At 48.9% G+C, this 13,022-nt stretch overlaps 1 protein-coding gene across 1 annotated transcript in view; it reads left to right on the top strand.

The window, feature by feature from the left end:
- The window catches only part of LOC124553876 (protein-S-isoprenylcysteine O-methyltransferase), a 39,989-nt gene that overhangs the window by 9,378 nt on the left and 17,589 nt on the right, over positions 1-13,022 (top strand). The window contains exon 2 of the mRNA XM_047127879.1: positions 2,945-3,206. Within this exon, the coding sequence (XP_046983835.1) occupies positions 2,945-3,206 (262 nt within the window). The remainder of the gene's footprint in view (positions 1-2,944; positions 3,207-13,022) is intronic.

Below are 13,022 nucleotides of genomic sequence, written 5' to 3'. Positions count from 1 at the left end.
TGAGCTTTGGTAGCTGATGACACTTGGGGAGAATGTACCGTGTGTCCAAAAAACTCCCGTACACCTTGTCAAAACAGTGTACTAATCGCTACTGACATTATTTAGTGTATTCCCGTAAAAATCGGAAAACTTATCTTACGTTTTAATTTCCACCATCATCTTTGAAGTGCTCCCATCACACTGGTACTCGATGTTTCCAGTTATCTTCCCATTGCTGGAAGAGTGCTGTAGATCGGCTGACTGAATCGTGTGGAAAATTAATTGCAGTACCACTTGAATGGGTGCTGTGGAGTGAAAACACCACCCTTTCAAATTTAATTTCATTTTTGGAAAGGAGAAGTAATCGAAACGGGCTAGATCGCGTGAGTAGGGGCAGTTGTCTTGTTTTTCCAGAAATTCCCTCACAGTGGGCAAGACGTGCAGATGCATTGCCATGATGGGGCAGCCAGTGTTTATTCTCCCATCTTTCAGGCTGTTTGCATGTAATGGCTCTGTCAGTTGCCTCAAAACATCACAGTAGAACTTCCCTGTTACTTTCTGACCACACAGAAGAAATTCCTTACAGCAATTCTGCAAACTAGTTGATTATGCTGCGAAGGGCTGTGGAGAGGTGGCGTCTTCTATTGCTAAGATTGCTGTTTCCAGGGTCTTAACTGTACACCTGTGACTTGTCAGCACTTATGACTGTCGATAGGAAATTTGGGTCGCTGAACCTCTGTTTGTGATTCAGTCTCGATATTGGCGTTCAAAAGCCAGGTGACGAACTTCGCTGCAGTTTGTCACATGTTTAATTCTTTAGCTGGAATGCTTTGATATATCCGGTATGAAAGTCCAATGATTTCACAAACATTGTGAGTTGTTTGCCTCCTTTCCGTCTGGATCACTCCGTGCACTTTCGCCACAATTTCTGTAGTTGTTCATGACAATGGTCAGCCCAACTATTTCTCGTCTTCTACAGGCTCCTGGCTGTCTTTAAATCACTCGGACACACCATGAACAGGTACTAGAGAAAGACAAAGAAAGAACACAGACTGTATATTTGACATTTTGTGGCTTGTAGAGGGTGCAACAGATAGTGAAAGGTAAAAAATAATTCTTTCTTTCATTCCCCATACATACTAGAAACTATTTCTCCTTCCTTTCCTTATATTCATTTTCTCATACGAGACCTGAAGCTTCAGCTGTTTTCCTGTTCCTTGTCTTGTTATAGACAGTGACAAATAGCAACTGAGAAAGACACATATTTTGTATGCATCTTGTTTCTGTCTCGCCCTGACAGATTCCTCCCTATATTAACTAGTCCGTGAGTGGCTGCTTCTGTGCTCTGTGCAACAACAGTGGATGATGTATGTAAAAAGGAATCATTTAATGAACTAGAGATTCATTGTAATAATGTGACAAATGAAGTTGTTCAGTACTTTAATGAAAGCCACTTAAATGTAAACAGTAAAACATGTCCCATGGAGTTCAACAACAGTAGTTTTCATGATGAAATTGCACAATTCATAGTCAACGAGTTAGTAAAAAGGGATATTAGTATAAAATTTCTCGATTTAAGCAGTCTAATATGGTACACACGTGTTGACACTCTAGCATGTAAGTTATCAAAGAATATATTTCCGTGATTTCCCTAAATCGCTCCAGGCAAATGCCCGATGGTTCCTTTGAATAGAATAAAGGAAAAATTTCACATCGGCAGCTACAACACAGCACTCTATGAAAAGGGTTCACTTTATGCAGGTTTAAGATTAGCCAGTGCACTGCCCAGTACAGTTACGTTTTCCACAAGGAAGCTCATATTTCAGCTAAGGAATTCCTGTTACAAAGACCCTTTTAGAAGAATATCATACTTAAAAGCCATGAAAAAATGTGTGTATAGAGTTAAGCAAAACATTTTGTTTGTAGTATAATCATTTTGTTAATCAGTGACATATTCAGAAGAATGTGATATTGTGTTATGTATTAAGAATTGTACCCTGTTTTGTACACTACTGGCCATTAAAATTGCTACACCAAGAAGAAATGCAGATGATAAACGGGTATTCATTGGACAAATATATTATACTAGAGCTGACATGTGATTAAATTTTCATGCAATTTGGGTGCATAGATCCTGAGAAATCGGTCCCCGGAACAACCACCTTTGGCCATAATAATGGCCTTGATACGCCTGGGCATTGAGTCAAACAGAGCTCAGATGGCGTGTACAGGTACAGCTGCCCATGTAGCTTCAACACGATACCACAGTTCATCAAGAGTAGTGACTGGCGTATTGTGACGAGCCAGTTGCTCGGCCACCATTGACCAGACATTTTCAATTGGTGAGAGATCTGGGGAGTGTGCCGACCAGGGCGGCAGTCGAACATTTTCTGTATCCAGAAAGGCCCGTACAGGACCTGCAACATGCGGTCGTGCATTATCCTGCTGAAATGTAGGGTTTCGCAGGGATCAAATGAAGGGTAGAGCTACGAGTCGTAACACATCTGAAATGTAACGTCCACTGTTCAAAGTGCCGTCAAAGCGAACAATACGATAAACCGCAATCGCGATAGGCTGCAATCTGACCTTTATCAAAGTCGGAAACCTGATGGTACGCATTTCTCCTCCTTACACGAGGCATCACAACAACGTTTCACCAGGCAACGCCGGTCAATGGCTGTTTGTGTATGAGAAATCGGTTGGAAACTGTCCTCATGTCAGCACGTTGTAGGTGTCGCCACCGGCGCCAACCTTGTGTGAATGCTCTGAAAAGCTAATCATTTGCATATCACAGCATCTTCCTCCTGTCGGTTAAATTTCGCGTCTGTAGCACGCCATCTTCGTGGTGTAGTAATTTTAATGGCCAGTGGTGTATATATGAGATGAATCATTCGATATTGAATAAAGTACAATAAAATAATAATAATAATAATTATTATTATTATTATTATTATTTCTCTCACAGATTGCAGTGCGTGCGGCATTCCTCGCCTGGGCGTTTGCTGTTGGCCTTTACATTGTGGGGGCCGGCGGCCGGTCGTGGGCAGTGTTCGGCCTTTACGTCTGCTTCATGGCTTTCTTCCACTGGTCCGAGTTCGTGACGATCGCGGCCACCAACCCCAAGACACTGTCAGTTGACTCGTTCATCCTGAACCACAGTGCAGCGTACGGGATTGCTGCAGTTGCCAGCTGGCTGGAGTTTGCTGCAGAGTGGTATTTCTTTCCGAGTAAGATACACTTGAATACTTATTTTCCAGTTTTTTAAATCAATAATTTTCAGTTAATGATCCCATTGGCTAATATATCATTGAAAATAATCAAATTTTGAAAATAATATAATGTAATTGGATAGATAAAAAAATCTACTCACCAAATGGTGGCAGGAGAACACACATATAAAAAGATACAAAAATTTGCAATCTTTCGGAGCCAGTGGCTCCTCCTCTTGGCAGAAAGTTTGAAAGGGGAGGAAGAGGGATGAATGAAAAGGATTGATGAGGTTTAGGACTGGGAGAGTGTTTGGAAGAGTCACCCAGAACCCCTGATCCCATCTGGTAAGTCTTTCCTGCCTTGGTGCTCTGGCGACTTTTCCAAACTCCCCCTTTTCTTGAACCTCGTCAGACTTTTTCCTTTGTCCCTTTTTTTTCCTCTTTGAACTTTCTGCCAGAAGAAGGAATCACTGGTTCCAAAAGCTTGCAAATTTCAATTGCTTTTTATATGTGTGTTCTGCTGTCTCTGTTTGGTGAGTAAAGTTTTTATGTATCCTATTATGTTTGCATAATGGAAAATCCAAGTATGGAATAATGACAGCATTATGAAAAGATCAGATTGCTACTGATTTAAAATTCCTTCTTCATAAAACTCTGCCTCATGTGTGTATAGCCAATCTTTCACAGCATTTTGAAGTTTATCATCATAAAAGTGCTGAGATGCAAGCCAATTCTTTGCCAGTGAAGAGATGATAATAATTTGGCACCAAGTGTGGGCTGTAGGCAGATGATCAAAAATGTCCCATTTGAATTGCTTCAAAATCTTTATAGTATTTTAGGCACCATGATGACAAGCAATGTCCTACAAAAAGGCAACACTGGGTGTCTGCATATGACGACATTTGTTTTGAATGACTCAATAAAGTTGCTTCGAAGTTTCACAGTAGACATCGGAAGTGATTGTCAATCCACACACCACAGATTCAAGTAGCAAAACTCCCTCAGCATCTCAAAAAACTGTAGCCATAACTGTCCTTGATGACGAAGTTTGACAGTCTTTCTTGGACCTGCATGGCGAATTAGTACAGTCCCAAGCCGTTGACTCATTTTGTTGTAGCGTTTACGTATACCACCTAAGTTTGAATACCAGCCGCAAAACCTCCTCCTGCATTATAGGGTGCAAGGCAGCCTTAAGACAGAGCCCATTTATTTGGTTTTGTGGACCTCTGTGAGCAGTTTGGATACCCATCGAGCACAGAACTTTTGGTAGCCTAAGTTAGGAGAAACTTGTGGGAATTGTTCAGAGGTGGCAAATCTTTTATTTTCATGAACTGTTTCATCAAATTTTTTTGAGAATATCCATTACTCACAACAGAAGGTCATTTATCACGCCTCCCTGTGGGTCCGAGGGTTAGAATAGGCCCAAGGTATTCTTTCCTGTCGTATGAGGTGACTAAGAGAAGTTTCACACATTTCGGCCTTTATGTTATGGTCCCCTTTAGGGCTTGACCTCTATTCTTTAAGATTTTCTGGAAGAACGAGCCAATTGGGGAAGGGCACCTTATAAGGTGGATTGGTCCATTGTACATTGAGATCTTTAGCCCACTTTCTCATCGTCACATTGTAGTCCTGCCCATTCTCCATCTCTTGGGCGAGGACACCTACCTGGGTGCATTTTCCACCATACACTATGCAGTGTCGATTTCTATGTCGATGATGATCATGGACTACTTTGCACCTGATATCCACACGGTAGCCAGTCCGTTGTGGTGGGGCCTCCATGCATCCTGTTGGTTGTAGGGCCCTCCATGCATCCTGTTGGTTGTAGCCCCCTGACTACACAGGGATCGCTCTGCTGATGCCTGCGCCGTTAACTCCCCACGTATGCCAAGGGGTAACTGATCCCCCTGGGGCATCGGGACTCCCAGCAATGGCCACCCTGCCAGGTGGCCTTCGCTGCGGCTGGGTGGTGCCCGTGGAGAGGCCTCCTGGTCGGAGTGGGTGGCATCAGGGCAGGTGACACACGATGAAGCGTCGTCCATCTTCTCTTGCTGGTGGTGAAACACCAGCAGTCTCTAAGCGATCACCAGCTCAATTCAATGCACTGAAGTACAACCCCAAATCCTTCCTCTCCCTGGCCACACTGTGGGAGGAATGTCAGGCTAAGGATGGCGGCGGATCTTACTCACCCCGGTACCTTGTATGTTCTAGAGCTGATGGGGAATCTTTCTTGATGATGAAGCCTCAGTTTTTTGTTGATCACTTAGAGGACAAGTTCGGGGAGGTGGAGGGCTTGTCCAAAATGAGATCTGGGTCATTCTTGATAAAAACAGCATCTTCTGCCCAGTCACGGGAGTTACTCACTTGTTACTAGCTAGGGGATGTTTCTGTAACCATCACGCCCCGTAAGAGGTTAAATATGGTCCAGGGTATCATATTTTGCAGAGACCTTCTTTTGCAGTCTTGACGATGAGCTGTGCGCCAATTTAGAGTGGCGAGGTGTACATTACGTCTGGCGTGTCCACTGGTATCCGAAGGATAGTCAGGTTGCCACCGGTGCCTTCATCTTGGCCTTTGAGGGTGATAATTGCCCGAGAAGGTCAAGGTGATGGTCTACCAGTGTGATGTAAAGCCCTATATCCCTCCCCCGATGCAGTGCTGGAAGTTTGGCCATGTGTCTTCCCGCTGTACTTCCAGCATCACATGCCAAGATTGTGGACGCCCGTCACATCCCAATGCTCCATGTGCACCGCCTCTGATCTGTGTCAACTGCGGAGAGCACCATTCGCCTTGCTCGCCTGACTGCAGGATTCTCCAGAAAGAAAGGAAAATTTTGGAGTACAAAACCCTGGACAGACTGACCTGCACTGAGGCTAAAAGAAAATTTGAACGCCTGCATCCTGTGCGTATGACATCATCTTACGCTGCCGCTACAACAGCTCCGCCAACGCAGCTCACCTCTCAGAGCCAGAAGACAATACCTGCCCCCTTAATGGTGGGGGGCATTTCCCTCTCTGTTGCTCCTGCACCACCTACTTCAGGAGACATACCCCCCCCCAACCACCAGGGACATCCGTCCCCACTTCTAAGCTGGAGAAGCGTAAGACTTCTTCGGCTTCTTGCTAGGAACGGGTCCCTTGGGTCACTCCCTTCCCGGGTTTCTTTTAGTGGGAAAGACGACACCTCCCAGTGGCTGAAGAGCCCAAAAGCAGCTGTTCGGTAGGGCTTCACGCTCATCCTCAGTCCCAGATACTGAGCCAGTGAAGTCCTCCCAGCCAGGGAAAACCAAGGAGCAACAAGAGAAATCCACAACACCGCTACCTACAAGCTCTGCGGCTGAGGATGGGGTGGAGATTTTCGCGTCTGGTGAGGACCTAGATCTCGCCAGACCCTCAAACACAATGGATATAGACTGCTCAGGCAATAAATCAGAGGCAGCAGGTGACTCTGAGGTGTAACCTGCCTCATTAAATGTTCCATGCCTTTCCAGTCTCACGATGTCATCCTCCAGTGGAATTGCGGCGTTTTTTTCCACCGCCTGGTAGAGCTACGGCAACTGTTAAGCTTTACACCTGCTATCTGCATTGCCCTCCAGGAAACCTGAGTCCTGGCACTGTGGACCAATGCCCTCCGCGCCTATAAGGGTTATTACAGGAACCGTAGTGACTGTAATCGAGTGTCAGGTGGAGTTTGCGTTTATGTCCTAAACTCGGTCTGTGATTAACAGGCGCCCCTTCAAACCCCTCTCGAAGCTGTGGCTGTCAGAATAAGGACGACACAGGAAATAACTGTCTGCAATATATATCTTTCTCCAGATGGTGCAGTACCCCTGAATGTATTAGCTGCACTGATCGATCAACTCCCTAAACCTTTTCTACTCCTGGGAGATTTTAATGCCCATAACCCCTTGTAGGGTGGTACCAAGCGTACTGGCCGGAGCAGAGATGTCGAAACTTCACTGTTGCAATTCGACCTCTGCCTCTTAAATACTGGGGCCGCCACACATTTCAGTGTAGCTTTGGTAGTTACTTGGCCATTGATTTATCAATTTTCAGCCCAGGACTTCCCCCATCTATCCACTGGAGAGCACATGACGACCTGTGTGGTAGTGACCACTTCCCCATCTCCCTGTCACTGCCCCAGCGTCAGGCACACGGATGCCTGCCCAGATTGGCTTTGAACAAGGCGGACTGGGGAACTTTCACCTCTGCTGTCACTACTGAATCTCCCCCACACGGTAACATCGATGTGATGGTTGAGCAGGTGACTACAACAATTGTTTCTGCAGCAGAAAATGTGATCCCTCACTCTTTAGGGTGCCATTTGCATAAGGCAATCCCTTGGTGGTCACCAGAAGGCGCTGAAGCAATTAAGGTGCGTCGGCGAGCTCTACAGCGACATAAGCGGCACCCTTCCCTAGAGACCTCATAGCCTTTAAACAGCTCCATGCATGTGTACACTACCTTATCAAACAACGGAAGAAGGAGTGTTGGGAGAGATACGTCTCCACCATTGGTTGCCACACATCACCTCCACAAGTCTGGGCAAAGATCAAACATCTTTTCGGGTACCAGGTCGCAACAGCAGTCCCTGGTGTTACTATAAATGGCAAGTTATGTACCAATGCAAACGTGATTTCTGAGCACTTTGCTCGAGCCTCTGCAACGGAGAATTACCCCACACCCTTTCGCACACTGAAACGGTGGCTGGAAGGGAACGTCCTCTCATTCACTTCACGCTGCAGTGAATCCTATAACGCCCCATTTACAGAGTGGGAGCTCCTCAGTGCTCTTGCACATTGCCCTGACACAGCTCCTGGGCCCGATCGGATCCACAGTCAGATATAAAACATCTCTTCTCACTACAAGTGACATCTTGTTGTCATCTTCAGCCGCCTCTGGTGCAATGGCGTCTTTCCATCGCAGTGGCAGGAGAGCACCATCATTCTGGTGCACAAACCTGGTGAAAACCCGCTTGATGTGGATAGCTATCAGCCCATCGGCTTCACCAACGTTGTTTGTAAGCTGCTGGGACCCTGTGGGTCCAGGGGTAAGAATAGGCCTGCGGTATTCCTGCCTGTCGTAAGAGACGACTAAAAGGAGTCTCAAAAGTTTCGGCCTTATGTGATGGTTTCCTCTCAGGTTTGACCTCCATCTTTCTAAATCCTTCCAAAGAGTGAGCCAATTGGAGAAGGGCACCTTACACGGTGCACTGTATCCGTCGTACGTTGAGACCTTTAGCTGGCTTTCTCATCGTTGCAATGCTGTCCCGTTCGTTTTCCATCTCTTGGGCAACGATACGTCCCTGGGTGCGATTACCACGCTGCACTGTGCAGTGTTGCTTAGTATCAGAATGGCAGTGACAGTTATTCGCCCCGGTTCCTAGTTTGTACGAGATCTGATGGGGAGTCTTTCGTGTCCACAAAGCCTCAGTTCTTTGTAGAGCATTTAGAGGACAAGTTTGGGAAGGTGGAGGGCTTGTCCAAAATGCACTCTGGGTCAGTTTTGATAAAAACGACATCCTCTGCCCAGTCACGCAGGTTACTTGCTTGTGACAAGTTGGGGGATGTTAACGTTACCATCACACCACATAAGAGTTTAAATATGGTCCAGGGTATTATTTTCCATAGGGACCTACTTTTGCAGTCTGATGACAAGCTACCCGACAAATTAGAGCGTCAAGGTGTTCATTTCATCCGGCGTGTTCATCGGGTCCGAGGGACAATCAGGTTGCTACCGGTTCCTTCATCTTGGCCTTCGAGGGTGATACGTTACCAGAGAAGGTCAAGGTGACGGTCTACCGTTGTGACGTCAAGCCCTATATCCCTCCCTCCGATGCGGTGCTTCAAGTGCTGGAAGTTCGGCCATATGTCTTCCCGCTGAACTTCCGGCCTCACATGTTGAGAATGCGGAAGCCCATCACATCCCGATACTCCATGTGCCCCGCCTCCCATCTGTGTCAACTGTGGAGAGCCTCATTCACTTTGGTCGCCAGACTGCAGGATCTTACAGAAAGAGCGCAAAATCATGGAATATAAGACCCTGGACCGACTGACCTATACTGAGGCTAAGAGGAAATATGAACGCCTCCATCCTGTGCGAATGACTTCCTCCTATGCCGCTGCAATGACAACTGTGTTAGCCCCATCACTTACACGACTTTCAGTCACCTCGCCGAACCGTACAACACATGCCCCCTTGCCTGTAAGGGACACTATACCCCCTGTTGCTCCTACGCCACCTACCTCGGGAGCAACACCCCCCCACACATCCATCCCCGCTTCTAAGCCGGAGAAGCGTCCAACTTCTGCTTCTCATGCTCGCAAGGGGTCCCTTGGGTCCCTCCCTTCCCAGGCTTCCACAAGTGGGAAGGCTGACGACGCCAGACAGTGGCATAAGTGCCCACAACCAGCTGGTCGTAGGGCTTCGCTATCCTCCTCCGTCCCGGAGACTGAACCGTGAAGCCCTCCCAGCCAGTGAAACCCAAGGAGCAGCGAGAGAAATCAAAGAAGAAGAGCTCTAAGCCCAAGAAACTCGCGGTGGCACCCACCCCACCGCAACCTTCCAGCTCTGCGTCTGAGGCCGAGGTGGAGATTCTGGCGTCCACTGAGGACCTCGATCTCGCCGGTCCCTCAGACGCAATGGATAGCACTAGCACAGGTGCTCAGAGGCAGCAGGTGACCCAGCAGCGTAATCTGTCTCCCCAGCCCCTTCACGCCTTTCTCAGCCATGGACAATATCATCCTCCAGTGGATCTGCAGCGGTTTCTTCCACCATCTTGATGAGCTCCGACAACTTCTCAGCCTTCACCCTTTCCTCTGCATTGCTCTTCAAGAAACTTGGTCTCCAGCAATGCAAACCCCAGCCCTCCATGGCTATCGGGTTTCTTATAGGAACCGGGCAGCTTATGAGAGGGTATCTGGTGGTGCCTGCACCTACATCCTTCACTCCCTTCACAGCGAGTCTGTCCCTCTACAAACACCTTTAGAGGCTGTCGCTGTTTGGGTGTGGACGCCTCGGGCTGTTACTGTCTGCAGCCTTTATCTTCCACCGGACGGTGATGTCCCGCAGCATGTCCTGGCTGCACTGATAGCCCAATTGCCGCCACCTTTCTTGTTACTGGGCGACTTCAACACCCATAACCCTCTGTGGGGTGGGTCAGTGGCAACAGGTCGAGGTGCCACTGTTGAGCATGTATTGACACAGCTCGACCTTTCCATTTTAAATGATGGTGCCTTCACACATTTCAGTGTGGTGCACGGCACGTACTCAGCCATCGACCTTTCGATCTGCAGCCCTAGCCTCTTACCGTCTGTTCAGTGGAGTGTGCATGACGACCTTGGTGGTAGTGACCACTTTCCGATCTTTCTGTCGCTGCCGCAGCGTCACTCTTATGGGAGCCCTTGCAGATGGGCTATGAATAAGGCTGACTGGGTCTTGTTCTCCTCCATGACTGCTATTGAGCCTCTTTCTAATGAAGCCATTGATGCGGTGTTTCACTCGGTCACCACCAGCATCGTTACTGCCGCCGAGTCTGCCATTCCCTGTTCTTCTGGGTCCCCTCGGCGAAGGACTGTGTCTTGGTGGTCACTGGAGGTCACTGAGGCAACTAAAGATCGCTGGCGGACGCTCCAGCGTCACAAGCGACATCTCTCAATAAAACACCTAATCGCCTTTAAACGGCTGCGTGCGCGGGCCCGCCGCCTTATTCGCCAATGCAAGCAGGAGTGCTGGGAAAGGTATGTCTCCACCATTGGGCTCCATATCTCTCCTACGCAGGTTTGAGCCAAGATTAGGCACCTCTATGGCTATCGCACCCCTTCAGCGTCCCTGCGCTCTCACTGACGTAATTGCAAACCACTTGGCAGAGCATTTTGCTCTGAGTTCCGCTTCTGTGAATTACCCACTGGCCTTCTGCTCCATTAAAGAGCGGGTGGAATGTCGGAGCCTTTCATTTCACACCCGCCATCCTGAATCCTACAATGTTCCATTCAGTGAGTGGGAATTCCACAGTGACCTAGCCACTTGCCCTGATACGGCTCCCGGGCCAGATCGCATCCACTGTCAGATGCTCACACACCTCTCAGTGGACTGCCAGTGATGCCTCCTCGCCCTTTACAACCGTCTCTGGGTCGAGGGTGAGTTTCCGTCGCAATGGCGGGAGAGCATTGTTATCCCTTTTGAAACCTGGCAAGAACCCATCGGAGGTGGACAGCTACTGCCCTATTAGCCTCACCAGCGTTCTGTGCAAGTTGCTCGAACGAGTGGTGAGCTGTCAGTTGAGTTGGGTACTAGAGTCTCGGGGCCTCCTGGCTCCGTCTCAGGGTGGGTTCCGTAAGGGCCACTCTGCCGCCGATAATCTGGTGAGCCTGGAGTCTGCCATCCTTACTGCCTTTGCCCGCAGTCAGCACCTCGTTGCTGTCTTTTTCGACATGCGGAAGGCGTACGTCGGGGTCCACTGCCGATTTTCCTATGAAATTTTCTGGCGCATCATACCTTCCGCATGCAAGTTGCGGCCTCCTATAGTTCCTTCCAAGTTCAGGAGAACGGGGTACAATAGGGATCTGTCCTAACTGTCTGCCTGTTTTTAATTGCAATTAATGGGCTCGCTGCGACATTGGGAACGTCTGAGGACTTCTGCCTCTTCTATAGCTCCATTGGCATTGCAGCTGCTGAACGTCAGCTGCAGGGCGCTATCCGCAAGGCACAGTCTTGGGCTGTAGCGCATGGCTTCCAGTTTTCGGCTGCCGAGACCTGCGTTATGCATTTCTGCCGACGACGAACAGTTCACCCAGAACCGCGGCTTTATCTTGCCGGCGAACTTCTTGCTGTGGTGGAGACACATCGGTTTTTGGGCGTGGTTTTTGATGCCCGGTTAACTTGGCTCCCACATATTCAGCAGCTTAAACAGACGTGTTGGCGGCATCTTAATGCTCTGCAGTGCCTCAGCCACACCAGCTGGGGCGCCGACCGGTCTACCCTCTTACGGCTCTACCAGGTGTTAATCCACTGTCGCTTTCCGGACCAGCCCTGTGGACAGCATACTTGTGGAGGCAGGTGTCCCTCCACTGCGGTTACGACGCCGTTTACTGGCCGCTTATGCTACGCATGTTTGTAGCTTGCCCGGGCATCCTAATTCTCGTCTCCTGTTCCCTCAGTCGGTTGTCCGTCTCCCAGAACGTTGGCCCCAGTCAGGTTGTACGATCGCAGTCCGTGTCAGAGAGCTTCTCTCCGGGCTTGGGGTTTTCCCTCTTCCACCTCCTTTCCGGGCCCCTCTGCGTACACCCCCTTCGGCTGGAATTGGCACAAAACCCGAAGGACTCAGTCCCTCCAGAGGCCTTTCGCCGCCACTTTTATTCCATCCTAGCCACGTATCAGGGCTCTGGCATTGTTTACACCGACGGTTCGGTGGTTGCTGGTCCGTGTCGGTTATGCTCTCACTCTAGGGGACCACTACGAACGACATTCATTGCCGCTGGCTGCAGCGTTTTCACTGCTGAGCTGGTCGCCATCTTTCGTGCCCTAGAGTATATCCGCTCCTGCTCAGGTGAGTCCTTCGTTATGCGAGCCACTCGCAGGGACTCAGTTGTCCTTTGTCGGCTCCGCATTGCCACACCCGGCTGACGCACAGTTATTTATTGCGTCGTGAGGACCCACCTCTATGTTGCTGCGGGGCGGCTTTGACGGTGGTCCACATTTTGTTGGCCTGTCCCCTTTTAGCTGTGCTCAGGCAGACGTTTGCGCCGCCTGATACGCTCTGTGCCCTTTTAACAGATGACACTGCCATGACAGGCTTAGTTTTGCGGTTTATTCGGGCAGGGGGCTTTTATCACTT

This window comes from Schistocerca americana, chromosome 11, assembly GCF_021461395.2.
Source record: "Schistocerca americana isolate TAMUIC-IGC-003095 chromosome 11, iqSchAmer2.1, whole genome shotgun sequence".
Classification (NCBI taxonomy): domain Eukaryota; kingdom Metazoa; phylum Arthropoda; class Insecta; order Orthoptera; family Acrididae; genus Schistocerca; species Schistocerca americana.
This window is presented reverse-complemented; position numbering and strand designations above follow the sequence as displayed.